The 16348-nt window shown below is 43.8% G+C and overlaps 1 protein-coding gene across 1 annotated transcript; it reads right to left on the reverse strand.

The window, feature by feature from the left end:
- Positions 1 to 242: 242 nt before the first annotated feature.
- LOC135534984 (procollagen-lysine,2-oxoglutarate 5-dioxygenase 2-like) lies at positions 243 to 16109 on the reverse strand (the record flags this gene model as incomplete). Its single annotated transcript, XM_064961748.1, has 6 exons — positions 16103 to 16109; positions 10807 to 10948; positions 8318 to 8380; positions 1895 to 2008; positions 1265 to 1330; positions 243 to 347 (listed from the first exon to the last, which is right to left on the reverse strand). Coding segments are annotated over exons 2-6 (468 nt in total), but the record flags the coding sequence as incomplete, so codon positions are not given.
- Between the last annotated feature and the right edge of the window lie 239 nt (positions 16110 to 16348).

The raw sequence follows: 16348 nt of genomic DNA on the forward strand, positions 1-16348 counted from the left end.
GTCTATAGGTTCACCACTGAAGGTCTATAGGTTCACCACTGAAGGATCTATAGGTTTACCACTGAAGGTCTATAGGTTTACCACTGAAGGTCTATAGGATCACCACTGAAGGGTCTATAGGTTCACCACTGAAGGTCTATAGGTTCACCACTGAAGGGTCTATAGGTTCACCACTGAAGACCTATAGGTTCACCACCACATCACTTTACAGTATGTACTATGTGCTACGTTTGACCTCTGACCTCGTGGTTGCCTCCAGACCAGGACCCATAGTGTTCCATCTCCTCCACCAGCTCATCACAGGCTCGCTCCGTGAAGACCGGGAACCAGAACACATCTGGACATGGCTAGAGGAGACCGACACAGACAGTTAGAACTACAGAGTTTTAGGAGAAACAGAGAGATGAGCTAGAGACACGTCCACGAATAAAGACACTTACTGAGTCACTGAGGACCTCACTCTGGGATCCACGGCTCGAGACAGGTACTGAGTCACCAGAGACAGGTACTGAGTCACCAGAGACAGGTACTGAGTCACCAGAGACAGGTACTGAGTCACCAGAGACAGGTACTGAGTCACCAGAGACAGGTACTGAGTCACCAGAGACAGGTACTGAGTCACCAGAGACAGGTACTGAGTCACCAGAGACAGGTACTGAGTCACCAGAGACAGGTACTGAGTCACCAGAGACAGGTACTGAGTCACCAGAGACAGGTACTGAGTCACCAGAGACAGGTACTGAGTCACCAGAGACAGGTACTGAGTCACCAGAGACAGGTACTGAGTCACCAGAGACAGGTACTGAGTCACCAGAGACAGGTACTGAGTCACCAGAGACAGGTACTGAGTCACCAGAGACAGGTACTGAGTCACCAGAGACAGGTACTGAGTCACCAGAGACAGGTACTGAGTCACCAGAGACAGGTACTGAGTCACCAGAGACAGGTACTGAGTCACCAGAGACAGGTACTGAGTCACCAGAGACAGGTACTGAGTCACCAGAGACAGGTACTGAGTCACCAGAGACATGTACTGAGTCACCAGAGACATGTACTGAGTCACCAGAGACAGGTACTGAGTCACCAGAGACAGGTACTGAGTCACCAGAGACAGGTACTGAGTCACCAGAGACAGGTACTGAGTCACCAGAGACAGGTACTGAGTCACCAGAGACAGGTACTGAGTCACCAGAGACAGGTACTGAGTCACTAGAGACAGGTACTTTTCACACGACTGTATCTCTGTAACTTAAGATATACACACCTCTTCTAGGTAGTTCTCTGTGAAGATGCGTGTGTAGTTGGGGTGGATGTATTTCTCCTTCCAGTCCTGAGAGAGAGAGAGAGAGAGAGAGAGAGAGAGAGAGAGAGAGAGAGAGAGAGAGAGAGAGAGAGAGAGAGAGAGAGAGAGAGAGAGAGAGAGAGAGAGAGAGAGAGAGAGAGAGAGAGAGAGAGAGAGAGAGAGGAGAGTTCACTGACCTGCATACCTCTCATGGCTTATCCTCTGGCACTCCCCTCTCACCAGACACTCCCCTCTCACCAGACACTCCCCTCTCACCAGACACTCCCTCTCACCAGACACTCCCTCTCACCAGACACTCCCTCTCACCAGACACTCCCCTCTCACCAGACACTCCCCTCTCACCAGACACTCCCCTCTCACCAGACACTCCCTTCTCACCAGACACTCCCAGACAAAACCCAGAACTCTCAGTCAGTAAATCACAGATCCTTTTCAGCGAAGCAGAGTTCACTGTATATTCACAGTACATCATATTTTTCATCACTACAAATGAATCAGACAAAGGGTAATCGTATCTCACGGTTACCATATCTTAAAACGTGTATATATACAAATCAAACAAAAGCAGGGAGGGAGGATATGAGGACTTACCACTGGATTCTCAAATATTTGCCACAGATCACTGTTGTAATGTGATGTGTTAAAGTTTGCTGTGGATATCAGCCTTCCAAACTCATGACGGTTTGTAATGTACATGAACATTCCCTGTAGCGGACAGAGAAAGTCAAATTAGCCTTCCAAAGTGGACAGAGTTTCATAAATAGATTGTTTTCTAAGCATATACAATAATAGAGATGATACCGTAAATAGTACCCACATAGTGATTGACATGTCTCACCAGAACATAGTGATTGACATGTCTCACCAGAACATAGTGATTGACATGTCTCACCAGAACATAGTGATTGACATGTCTCACCAGAACATAGTGATTGACATGTCTCACCAGGACATAGTGATTGACATGTCTCACCAGGACAGAGTGATTGACATGTCTCACCAGGACATAGTGATTGACATGTCTCACCAGGACATAGTGATAGACATGTCTCACCAGAACACTATCAGAAACAATGATTAAGTGTTTAGGAAACCAAACCATGACAACCACATATCGATAAATAATACTGGATTATTTATGGAGAGGTGAGGAAGGGGAGGAGTGAGGAGGTACATGATAGAGGGAGGGGTGAGGAAGGGGAGGAGGTACATGTTAGAGGGAGGGAGGGGGAGGAAGGGGGAGGAGTGAGGAGGTACATGATAGAGGGAGGGAGGGGGAGGAAGGGGAGGAGTGAGGAGGTACATGATAGAGGGAGGGAGGGGTGAGGAAGGGGAGGAGGTACATTTTAGAGGGAGGGAGGGGGTGAGGAGGGTGAGGAGGTACATGTTAGAGGGAGGGGTGAGGAAGGGGAGGAGGTACATGTTAGAGGGAGGGAGGGGTGAGGGAAGGGGAGGAGGTACATGTTAGAGGGAGGGAGGGGTGAGGAAGGGGAGGAGGTACATGTTAGAGGGAGGGAGGGGTGAGGAAGGGGAGGAGGTACATGTTAGAGGGAGGGAGGGGGTGAGGAAGGGGAGGAGGTACATGGTAGAGGAAGGGAGGGACATGGTAGGGTTGAGGGAGGGACATGGTAGGGGGAGGGAGGGACATGGTAGGGGGAGGGAGGGACATGGTAGGGAGAGGGAGGGACATGGTAGGGAGAGGGAGGGACATGGTAGGTTGAAGGGAGGGACATGGTAGGGGGGGGATGGACATGTTAGGGGGAAGGGAGGGAGGGGACATGGTAGGGGTAGGGAGGGACATGGTAGGGGGAGGGAGGGACATGGTAGGGGGAGGGAGGGACATGGTAGGGGGAGGGACATGGTAGGGGGAGGGAGCGAGGGGACATGGTAGGGGAAGGGAGGGACATGGTAGGGGGAGGGAGGGACATGGTAGGGGGAGGGAGGGACATGGTAGGGGAGGGAGGGACATGGTAGGGGAGGGAGGGGACATGGTAGGGGGAGGGAGGGGACATGGTGGGAGGGAGGGGTAGGGGGAGGAGGGACATGGTAGGGGGAGGGAGGGACATGGTAGGGGGAGGGAGGGACATGGTAGGGGGAGGGAGGGACATGGTAGGGGGAGGGAGGGACATGGTAGGGGGGAGGGAGGGGACATGGTAGGGGGAGGGAGGGACATGGTAGGGGAGGGTGGCAGGTGGCTGGACTGGCCATTCAGACTAGGCGTTCTGTCTTTCTCTCCAAATCACAGCAGGTTGTTTTGGATCTTTGACCATCTGTTTTCTCTTCAATGCAAATTATGTCTCCAATTTATCAATTATGATTTTCATGATGTGGTTTTTGGAGGGAGTGTGTCCTGCAGGGAGTAAAAAGGTGTAGCTAAGGTCTAAACAGCTAGCCTAGTCTGAGACGGTCAGAGCGTTGGGTAGAATAGCTGGTGACATAGTTGTGGGGGTTAGGAGGCGAAGGGATTGGCTCTGGGGGGTATACTTGCAGGTGACCATCACTATAGCTCCGTGACTATAGCTCCATTACTATAGCTCCGTGCCTATGGCTCCGTTACTATAGCTCCGTGACTATAGCTCCGTGACTATAGCTCCGCGACTATAGCGCTGTTACTATAGCTCTGTGACTATAGCTCCGTTACTATAGCTCCGTGACTATAGCTCCGTGACTATAGCTCCGTGACTATAGCTCCGTGACTATAGCGCTGTTACTATAGCTCCGTGACTATAGCTCCATGACTATAGCTCCGTGACTATAGCGCTGTTACTATAGCTCCGTGACTATAGCTCCGTTACTATGACTCCGCGACTATAGCTCCGTTACTATAGCTCCGTGACTATAGCTCCGTGACTATAGCTCCGTGACTATAGCTCCGTGACTATAGCTCCGTGACTATAGCTCCGTTACTATAGCTCCGTGACTATAGCTCCGTGACTATAGCTCCGTGACTATAGCTCCGTTACTATAGCTCCGTGACTATAGCTCCGTGACTATAGCTCTGTTACTATAGCTCCGTGACTATAGCTCCGTTACTATGACTCCGAGACTATAGCTCCGTTACTATAGCTCCGTGACTATAGCTCCGTGACTATAGCTCCGTGACTATAGCTCCGTGACTATAGCTCCGTGACTATAGCTCCGTTACTATAGCTCCGTGACTATAGCTCCGTGACTATAGCTCCGTGACTATAGCTCCGTTACTATAGCTCCGTGACTATAGCTCCGTTACTATAGCTCCGTGACTATAGCTCTGTGACTATAGCGGCATTACTATAGCTCCGTGACTATAGCTCCGTGACTATAGCTCCGTGACTATAGCTCCGTTACTATAGCTCCGTTACTATAGCTCCGTCACTATAGCTCTGTTACTATAGCGCTGTTACAATAGCTCCGTGACTATGACTCCGTGACTATAGCTCCGTGACTATAGCTCCGTGACTATAGCTCCGTGACTAGAGCTCCGTTATTATAGCTCCGTGACTATGACTCCGTGACCATAGCTCCGTGACTATAGCTCCGTGACTATAGCTCCGTGACTGTAGCTCCGTGACTGTAGCTCCGTGACTATGACTCTGTGACTATAGCTCCGTTACTATAGCGCTGTTACTATAGCTCCGTGACTATGACTCCGTGACTATAGCTCCGTTACTATAGCGCTGTTACTATATCTCCGTGACTATGACTCCGTGACTATAGCTCCGTGACTATAGCTCCGCGACTATAGCTCCGTTACTATAGCTCCGTGACTATAGCTCCGTGACTATAGCTCCGTGATTATAGCTAAGTGACTATAGCTCCGTGACTATAGCTCCGTGACTATAGCTCCGTGACTATAGCTCCGTGACTATAGCTCCGCGACTATAGCTCCGTTACTATAGCTCCGTTACTATAGCTCCGTGACTATAGCTCCGTGACTATAGCTCCGTGATTACAGCTCCGTGACTACAGCTCCGTGACTATAGCTCCGTGATTACAGCTCCGTGACTATAGCTCCGTGACTATAGCTCCGCGACTATAGCTCCGTGACTATAGCTCCGCGACTATAGCTCCGTTACTATAGCTCTGTTACTATAGCTCCGTCACTATAGCTCCGTGACTATAGCTCCGTTACTATAGCTCCGTTACTATAGCTCCGTTACTATAGCTCCGTTACTATAGCTCTGTTACTATAGCTCCGTCACTATAGCTCCGTGACTATAGCTCCGTGACTATAGCTCCGTGACTATAGCTCCGTGATTACAGCTCCGTGAGTACAGCTCCGCGACTATAGCTCCGTGATTACAGCTCCGTGACTATAGCTCCGTGACTATAGCTCCGTGACTATAGCTCCGTGATTACAGCTCCGTGACTATAGCTCCGTTACTATAGCTCCGTGAATATAGCGGCATTACTATAGCTCCGTGACTATAGCTCTGTGACTACAGCTCCGTGACTATAGCTCCGTGACTATAACTCTGTGACTATAGCTCCGTGACTATAGCTCCGTGACTATAGAGCTGTTACAATAGCTCCGTTACTATAGCTCCGTGACTATAGCTCCGTGACTATAGCTCCGTTACTATAGCTCCGTTACTATAGCTCCGTTACTATAGCTCCGTTACTATAGCTCCGTTACTATAGCTCTGTTACTAAGGCTACGTTACTATGGCTACGTTACTATACCTACATTACTATGGCTACATTACTATAGCTTTGTCACTATACCTACATTACTATAGCTCCGTCACTATACCTACATTACTATAGCTCCGTCACTATACCTACATTACTATGGCTACATTACTATAGCTTTGTCACTATACCTACATTACTATAGCTCCGTCACTATACCTACATTACTATAGCTCCGTCACTATACCTACGTTACTATGGCTACATTACTATGGCTACATTACTATAGCTCCGTCACTATACCTACATTACTATGGCTACGTTACTATGGCTTTGTCACTATACCTACATTACTATAGCTTCGTCACTATACCTACATTACTATGGCTACGTTACTATAGCTTTGTCACTATACCTACATTACTATAGCTCCGTCACTATACCTACATTACTATGGCTACGTTACTATGGCTACATTACTATAGCTCCGTCACTATACCTACATTACTATAGCTCCGTCACTATAACTACATTACTATGGCTACATTACTATAGCTTTGTCACTATACCTACATTACTATAGCTCCGTCACTATACCTACATTACTATGGCTACGTTACTATGGCTTTGTCACTATACCTACATTACTATAGCTCCGTCACTATACCTACATTACTATGGCTACGTTACTATAGCTACATTACTATAGCTCCGTCACTAAACCTACTTTACTATGGCTACGTTACTATGGCTACATTACTATAGCTCCGTCACTATACCTACATTACTATGGCTACGTTACTATGGCTACATTACTATAGCTCCGTCACTATACCTACATTACTATGGCTACGTTACTATGGCTACGTTACTATGGCTATCACGGACGGATCAGATCGTTGTTCCTCCTTCTAAATACTCCTTGCGGCACTGAAGGGACTACACCACAAAAGCTTTGAAATGGATTGTTGATAAAGATATGATCATTTATCACAGAAACAGATGTGTAAGGTTTGATCTGGTAATGCTCTGACGGGAAAACATGTTCATAAGAATTCAGGTACTGATTCCTCAATTTCGTAGGGTGGCTGAAATCATTAAAAAAACACCAAATGGTTTCCTACTAGTGTTGGACATATGCCAACATTGGTTGAACATTGTAAACCTACATTTTAAACCTACATTGTAAACCTACATTTTAAACCTACATTTTAAACCTACATTGTAAACCTACATGGTAAACCTACATGGTAAACCTACATGGTAAACCTACATGGTAAACCTACATGGTAAACCTACATGGTAAACCTACATTATAGGTAAACCTACATTGTAAACCTTCGTTATAGGTAAACCTACATTGTAAACCTTCGTTATAGGTAAACCTACATTGTAAACCTACATTTTAAACCTACATTGTAAACCTACATGGTAAACCTACATGGTAAACCTACATGGTAAACCTACATTGTAAACCTACATGGTAAACCTACATTGTAAACCTACGTTATATGTAAACCTACATTTTAAACCTACATTGTAAACCTACATTGTAAATCTACGTTATATGTAAAGCTACATTTTAAACCTACATTGTAAACCTACATGGTAAACCTACATGGTAAACCTACATTGTAAACCTACGTTATATGTAAACCTACATTTTAAACCTACATGGTAAAGCTACATTGTAAATCTACGTTATATGTAAACCTACATTTTAAACCTACATTGTAAACCTACATGGTAAACCTACATTGTAAACCTACATGGTAAACCTACATTGTAAATCTACGTTATATGTAAACCTACATTTTAAACCTACATTGTAAACCTACGTTATAGGTAAACCTACATTGTAAACCTGTGTTGTAGGTAAACCTACATTGTAAACCTACATGATAAACCTACATTGTAAACCTACATTGTAAACCTACATTATAGGTAAACCTACATTGTAAACCTACGTTATAGGTAAACCTACATTGTAAACCTACGTTATAGGTAAACCTACATTGTAAACCTATGTTGTAGGTGAACCTACATTGTAAACCTACATGGTAAACCTACATTGTAAACCTACATTGTAAACCTACATTGTAAACCTACATTATAGGTAAACCTACATTGTAAACCTACATTATAGGTAAACCTACATTGTAAACCTACGTTATAGGTAAACCTACATTGTAAACCTACATTGTAAACCTACATTGTAAACCTACATTGTAAACCTACATTGTACACCTACATGGTAAACCTACATGGTAAACCTACATGGTAAACCTACATGGTAAACCTACATGGTAAACCTACATTGTAAACCTACATTGTAAACCCATATTGTAAACCCATTGGAAATTGATATTGACACCAAATAGAATAATGAAAGCAGTTAAAAACCTTTGGAACTCTGAGCATATGGAATGTTTCCGGGTTGGGGGAGTCTTTTTCTCTGTGATTGGTCTAAAACGAAGGAAAATCACCATGTAAATGTTGTAACGTTACGTTTTGTCAGAGAGAGAGCTTGATAGATAGGTAGGCAAGACGTAACATACAGGAGGAGGAGGCATGGGAAGGAGATGAGCCTGCTGCATTGCACGAGGAAGACCAAGATTCCCTCTGAAGCTGATGTTTTGGTAGTTTTTATCTTAGTAAGTGTTGCATGCTGGGACAGAGTGAAGTGACATAGCAGAGCTCCATGGTAGTAGGTGTTAGCATGGGGTGACACATGACGGGATGCCATAACGCCCAGCTGGACAGACAGACAAGACAGACTAGTTCAAAGTCTACAAGGACAAGGGAAGTAAAAAAACACAAGGTTTGGAAACCAGTCAGACATTCCCATTGTTTGGACATGGGCACACGACACAGACGAGCAGAAGAGGAGGAGGAGGAGGAGGAGGAGGAGGAAAGCAGGTGCAAAAGGATGGGACCAGTGGAGTGGAGAGCCCTGCAAGCACCAAAGATGCTGGAGATCTTAAGGACAAACACATGGAGACAGACTGGGTACAGGAAACCACAGCAGATGCTTACCTAACATAAACTAACATTACATCACCTAATATAACATAAACTAACATAGCCTAACATTACATCACCTAATATAACATAAACTAACATAGCCTAACATTACATCACCTAATATAACATAAACTAACATAGCCTAACATTACATCACCTAATATAACATAAACTAACATAGCCTAACATTACATCACCTAATATAACATAAACTAACATAGCCTAACATTACATCACCTAATATAACATAAACTAACATAGCCTAACATTACATCACCTAATATAACATAAACTAACATCACCTAACATTACATCACCTAATATAACATAAACTAACATAGCCTAACATTACATCACCTAATATAACATAAACTAACATAACCTAACATTACATCACCTAACATTACATCACCTAATATAAACTAACATAACATAACCTAATATATACTAAACTAACATAAACTGATATGACCTAATATAACATAACCTAATATATACTAACATAACCTAACATTATCATCACCTAACATAAAGTAACATAACCTAATCTAACACAAACTAACATAAATATAAATGAACATAACCTAAGAAAAACTATCAATAACTAACATAGCGTAACATAACTTAACACAACCTAGAATAAAGTAACATAATCTAACATAACATAATCTAACATAACATAATCTAACAAAACATAATCTAACAAAACATAATCTAACATAACATAATCTAACACAACCTAACCTGAACTAAAATAAACTAATATACACATGAAATAACATAACCTAACAAAAGTAGCATTGACTAATATAACTTAACCTAAAATATACAGGACATCTGGTTGGTATATTCAATCTCTCCCTATCCTAGTCTGCTGTCCCCCATTTGCTTCAAGATGTCCACCATTGTTCCTGTACCCAGAAAGGCAAAGGTAACTGAACTAAATGACAATAACGCCCTGTAGCACTCACTTCTGTCATCATTAAGTGCTTTGAGAGGCTAGTTAAGAATCATATCACCTCCACCTTACCTGATACCCTAGACCCACTCCAATTTGCATACCGCCCCAATAGATCCACAGACGATGTATTTGCCATCACTCTGCACACTGCCCTATCCCATCTGGACAAGAGGAATACCTATGTAAGAATGCTGTTCAATGACTATAGCTCAGCCTTCAACACCGTAGTACCATAGTACCGGTATCAGGCCAACCAATAAGCCCAGGGCCCTGGGTCTGAACTCCACCCTGTGCACCTCGGTCCTGGACTTCCTGACGGGCCTCCCCCGGGTGGTGAAGGTAGGAAACAACACCTCCACTTTGCTGATCCTCAACACAGGGGCCCCACAAGGGTGCGTGCTCAGCCCCCTCCTGTACTCCCTGTTCATCTATGACTCCAACTCAATCATCAAGTTTGCAGTCGACACAACAGTAGTAGGCCTGATTACCAACAATGACGAGACGGCCTACAGGGAGGAGGTGAGGGCCCTGCGAGAGGGGTGCCTGTGAAATATCCGCTCCCTCAATGCCAACAAAATGAAGGAGCTGTGATCATGGACTTCAGGAAACAGCAGAGGGAGCACGCCCCTCTCCACATGGACAGGACCGCAGTGGAGAAGCTGGAAAGTTAAGTTCCTCTGTGTACATATCACTGACAATCAGAATTGGTCCACCCACACAGACAGTGTGGGGAAGAAGGCGCAATAGCGCCTGTTCAACCTCAGGAGGCTAAAGAAAATCGTATAATAACCAGATGTCCTGTATAATCTAATGTATATCAACCAGAAGTCCTGTACACTCTCATATTCTAAACAGAGTATTATTGTCAATTCAGGAGCTGCTAACTAGATAATCTGAGTGGTTTTACCAGTTCTCTAGCGTGTCTGCACAGAGCCATGTCAGGATCCAGTTTCTCCAAAACAAAATGGTTCCTCTCCTTCAGCTCGTTTCTCAGGACCTCTCCCTTTATCAAGTAGATATGAGCCATGTAGGGAATGTTCCACACGCCCCTGAGAAAAGAGCGAGAGAGACAGAGAACATTTGCATATTGTTACAACATTGCCAATAATAGAATATACAATTTGAAATGTCTATAATATTTTACAACTATTGTGAGTGTTATATTTACTGTTCATTTTTTATTGTTTATTTCCCTTTAGTTTCTTGTCTATTTCACTTGCTTTGGCAATGGAAACATATGTTTCCCATGCCAATAAAACCCCTTGAATTGAATTTGAATTGAGGCAGAGGAGAGAGAGATATGGATTGAGAAATATATAGAGAGACCAGAGTGAAAGAGAGAGAGGGTTTAGTTTTAGTACTGACAATAAAACATATTAATCAGCTGCAAAAAGGAAGACAGAAGTCTGGTTTAGGAAGACATAAGTCTAGTTTAGGAAGACAGAAGTCTGGTTTAGGAAGAGATAAGTCTGGTTTAGGAAGACATAAGTCTGGTTTAGGAAGAGATAAGTCTGGTTTAGCAAGAGATAAGTCTGGTTTAGGAAGACAGAAGTCTGGTTTAGGAAGACAGAAGTCTGGTTTAGGAAGACATAAGTCTTGGTTTAGGAAGACATAAGTCTTGGTTTAGGAAGAGATAAGTCTGGTTTAGGAAGAGATAAGTCTGGTTTAGGAAGAGATAAGTCTGGTTTAGGAAGAGATAAGTCTGGTTTAGGAAGAGATAAGTCTGGTTTAGGAAGACAGAAGTCTGGTTTAGAGAGGTCTTTCCTGTGTGGCTCAGTCGGTAGAGCATGGCGCTTGCAACGCCAAGCGTCGTGGGTTCGATTCCCGGGTTCGATTCCCGCTGGGGCCACCCATATGTAAAAAAAGTAGTGGCCCCAGCCGACTTGTAAGTCGCTTTGGACAAAAGCGTCTGCTAAATGGGATATATTATATTATATTTAAAACAGATCCTTTACGGTTTATTTTACACACAACTATTCACTCACATAACCCATAAACCCTGGCCCTGACAACCAGGTATACTCCCTAGTAACACATAAACCCTGGCCCTGACAACCAGGTATACTAACTAGTAACCCATAAACCCTGGCCCTAACAACCAGGTATACTAACTAGTAACCCATAAACCCTGGCCCTGACAACCAGGTATACTAACTAGTAACCCATATACACTGACAACCTAGTAAACTATCTAGTAACCCATAAACCCTGGCCCTGACAACCTGGTATACTACCTAGTAACCGAGAAACCCTGGCCCTGACAACCAGGTATACTACCTAGTAACCCATAAACCCTGGCCCTGACAACCAGGTATACTAACTAGTAACCCATAAACCCTGGCCCTGACAACCAGGTAAACTAACTAGTAACCCATAAACCCTGGCCCTGACAACCTAGTAAACTATCTAGTAACCCATAAACCCTGGCCCTGACAACCAGGTATACTACCTAGTAACCCATAAACCCTGGCCCTGACAACCAGGTATACTACCTAGTAACCCATAAACCCTGGCCCTGACAACCAGGTATACTACCTAGTAACCCATAAACCCTGGCCCTGACAACCTAGTAAACTATCTAGTAACCCATAAACCCTGGCCCTGACAACCAGGTATACTACCTAGTAACCCATAAACCCTGGCCCTGACAACCAGGTATACTACCTAGTAACCCATAAACCCTGGCCCTGACAACCAGGTATACTACCTAGTAACCCATAAACCCTGGCCCTGACAACCAGGTATACTACCTAGTAACCCATAAACCCTGGCCCTGACAACCAGGTATACTACCTAGTAACCCATAAACCCTGGCCCTGACAACCAGGTATACTACCTAGTAACCCATAAACCCTGGCCCTGACAACCAGGTATACTAACTAGTAACCCATAAACCCTGGCCCTGACAACCAGGTATACTATCTAGTAACACATAAACCCTGGCCCTGACAACCAGGTATACTAACTAGTAACCCATAAACCCTGGCCCTGACAACCAGGTATACTAACTAGTAACCCATAAACCCTGGCCCTGACAACCTGGTAAACTAACTAATAACCCATAATCCCTGGCCCTGACAACCTAGTAACCCATATACCCAGGCTATGAAAACCTAGTAAACTATCTAGTAACCCATATACCCTGACAACCTAGTAAACTATATTGTAACCAAATATACCCTGGCCCTGACAACATAGTAAACTATCTAGTAACCCATATACCCTGACAACCTAGTAAACTATCTAGTAACCCATATACCCTGACAACCTAGTAAACTATCTAGTAACCCATATACCCTGGCCCTGACAACATAGTAAACTATCTAGTATCCCATATACCCTGGCCCTGACAACCTAGTAAACCATTTAGTAACCCATATACCCTGACAACCTAGTAAACTATCTAGTAACCCATATAACCTGACAACCTAGTAAACTATCTAGTAACCCATAAACCCAGGCTATGACAAACAAGTAAACTATCTAGTAACCCATATACCCTGACAACCTAGTAAACTATCTAGTAACCCATATACCCTGGCCCTGACAACATAGTAAACTATCTAGTAACCCATATACCCTGGCCCTGACAACCTAGTAAACTATCTAGTAACCCATATACCCTGGCCCTGACAACCTAGTAAACCATCTAGTAACCCATATACCCTGGCCCTGACAACATAGTAAACTATCTAGTAACCCATATACCCAGGCTATGACAACCTAGTAAACTATCTAGTAACCCATATACCCTGGCCCTGACAACCTAGTAAACCATCTAGTAACCCATATACCCTGGCCCTGACAACATAGTAAACTATCTAGTAACCCACACCCAGGCTATGACAACCCTAGTAAACTATCTAGTAACCCATATACCCTGGCCCTGACAACCTAGTAAACCATCTAGTAACCCATATACCCTGGCCCTGACAACCTAGTAAACCATCTAGTAACCTATATATACCCTGGCCCTGACCTAGTAAACTAATAGTAAACTATCTAGTAACCCATATACCCAGGCTATGACAACCTAGTAGTAACTATGACAACTAGTAACTATCTATTAACCCATAAACCTTGGTATACTACCTGACCCATAAACCTGGCCCTGAAACCTAGTAACTAGTAACCCATATATGGCAACCTAGTAAACTAACTTAACTTATATACCATGGCCCTGACAACCTAAACTATCTAGTAACCCAGTAAACTATCAGGCTATGACAACCTAGTACACTAACTAGTAACCCATTAATATACACTGACAACCTAGCCCTAAACTATCTAGTAACCCATAAACCCTGGCCCTGACAACCCTAGTAAACTAACTAGTAACCCATAAACCCTGACAACCTAGTAAACTATGACTATGCCTAGTACACTAACTAGTAACCCATATCTAGCCCTGACAACCCATAGTAACCCAAACCCTGGAAACATAAGCCGACTATCTAGAAACCCATAAACCCTGGCCCTGACAACCAGGTATACTACCTAACCCATAAACCCTGGCCCTGACAACCTAGTACACTATCTAGTAACCCATATACCCTGGCCCTGACAACCTAGTAAACTATCTAGTAATCCATATACCCTGGCAACCTAGTAAACTATCTGACAACCTAGTAAACTATCTAGTAATCCATACACTGGCCCTAGTAAAACTATCTAGTAACCATATACCCTGGCCCTGACAACCTAGTAAACTATCTAGTAACCCATTAACCCTGGCCCTGACAACCTAGTAAAAACTACCCATAAACCCTGACAACCAAACCACCGCAAACCTGACAACTTAGTAAACTAACTAGTAACCCATAAACCCAGGCTATGACAACCTAGCACTAACTGACACCTGGCCTGACCTAGTAAACTATCTAGTAACCCATAAGCCCTGACAACCTAGTAAACTAACTAGTAACCCATGAAACCTGGTAAACTATCTAGTAACCCTATGACAACCTAGTAAACTAACTAGTAACCCATAAGCCCAGCCCTGACAACCTAGTAAACTATCTAGTAACCCATATTCCTGGCCCTGACAACCTAGTAAACTATCTAGTAACCTTATAAACCAGGCCTTGACAACCTAGTAAACTAACTGGTAACCCATATACCCTGGCAACCTAGTAAACCTGTAACATAACCCTGGCCCTGGTAAACTATCTAGTAACCCATAAACCCAGGCCTTGACAACCTAGTAAAAACTGGTAACCCATATACCCTGGCCCTGACAACCGAGTAAACTATCTATTAACCCATATACCCTGGCCCTGACAACCTAGTAAACCATCTAGTAACCCATATACCCTGGCAACCTAGTAAACTAACTAGTAACCCATATACCCAGGCTATGACAACCTAGTAAACTATCTAGTAATCCATATACACTGGCAACCTAGTAAACTATCTAGTAACCCATTAACCCTGGCCCTGACAACCTAGTAAACTAACTAGTAACCCATTAACCCTGGCCTGACAACTAGTAAACTAACTAGTAACCCATAAACAGGCTATGACAGCCTAGTACACTAACTAGTAACCTGTATACCCTAGCTGACAACCTAGTAAACTATCTAGTAACCCATTAACCCTGGCCCTGACAACCTAGTAAACTAACTAGTAACTTATAAACCCAGGCCCTGATAACCTAGTAAACTATCTAGTAACCCATATACCCTGGCCCTGACAACCTAGTAAACTATCTAGTAACCCATTAACCCTGGCCCTGACAACCTAGTAAAACTAACTAGTAACCCATAAACCAGGCCCTGATAACCTAGTAAACTATCTAGTAACCCATATACCTAGCCCAAACAACTATTAAACTATCTAGTAACCCATTAACCCTGGCCCTGACAACCTAGTAAACTAACTAGTAACCCATAAACCCAGGCCCTGACAACCTAGTAAATAACTAGTAACCTATAAACCCAGGCTATGACAACCTAGTAAACTAACTAGTAACCCATAATCCCTGACAACCTAGTAAACTATTTAGTAACCCATATACCCTGGCCCTGACAACATAGTAAACTATCTAGGAGCTTTCACCATTTAAAGGTATAATTTTGTGGCACTGTGGCTTCCATGAAACAGATCAGTGTGTGAAATACTCCTAAATGTACAAATCACCCAGAATGTTGATATACAGGAGTGATAGGAAGAACCCAACCCCATTGGTTGGACAGGACACTCACACACGCTTGCTCTACCCACGATGTCGATGTAGTCTTCAGAACGGGCATAATAACCATCCAGACTCAACGCCCCCAGAAGTTGGACCACAGCTTGCCATGACGAGTGACCAAGGGGACCAATTATTTTCCTGCAGAAAGAGAAGAAGAGAAGGGGAAATATTTGATATAGAGGAGACATAACCCACTCTAATAAACTATTCCAAACAGGAACATTTTATGTTGGCTAGAAAATAATAAGGAAATTAT

The sequence above is a fragment of the Oncorhynchus masou genome, unplaced genomic scaffold (assembly GCF_036934945.1).
Source record: "Oncorhynchus masou masou isolate Uvic2021 unplaced genomic scaffold, UVic_Omas_1.1 unplaced_scaffold_4261, whole genome shotgun sequence".
In the NCBI taxonomy this organism is placed as follows: domain Eukaryota; kingdom Metazoa; phylum Chordata; class Actinopteri; order Salmoniformes; family Salmonidae; genus Oncorhynchus; species Oncorhynchus masou.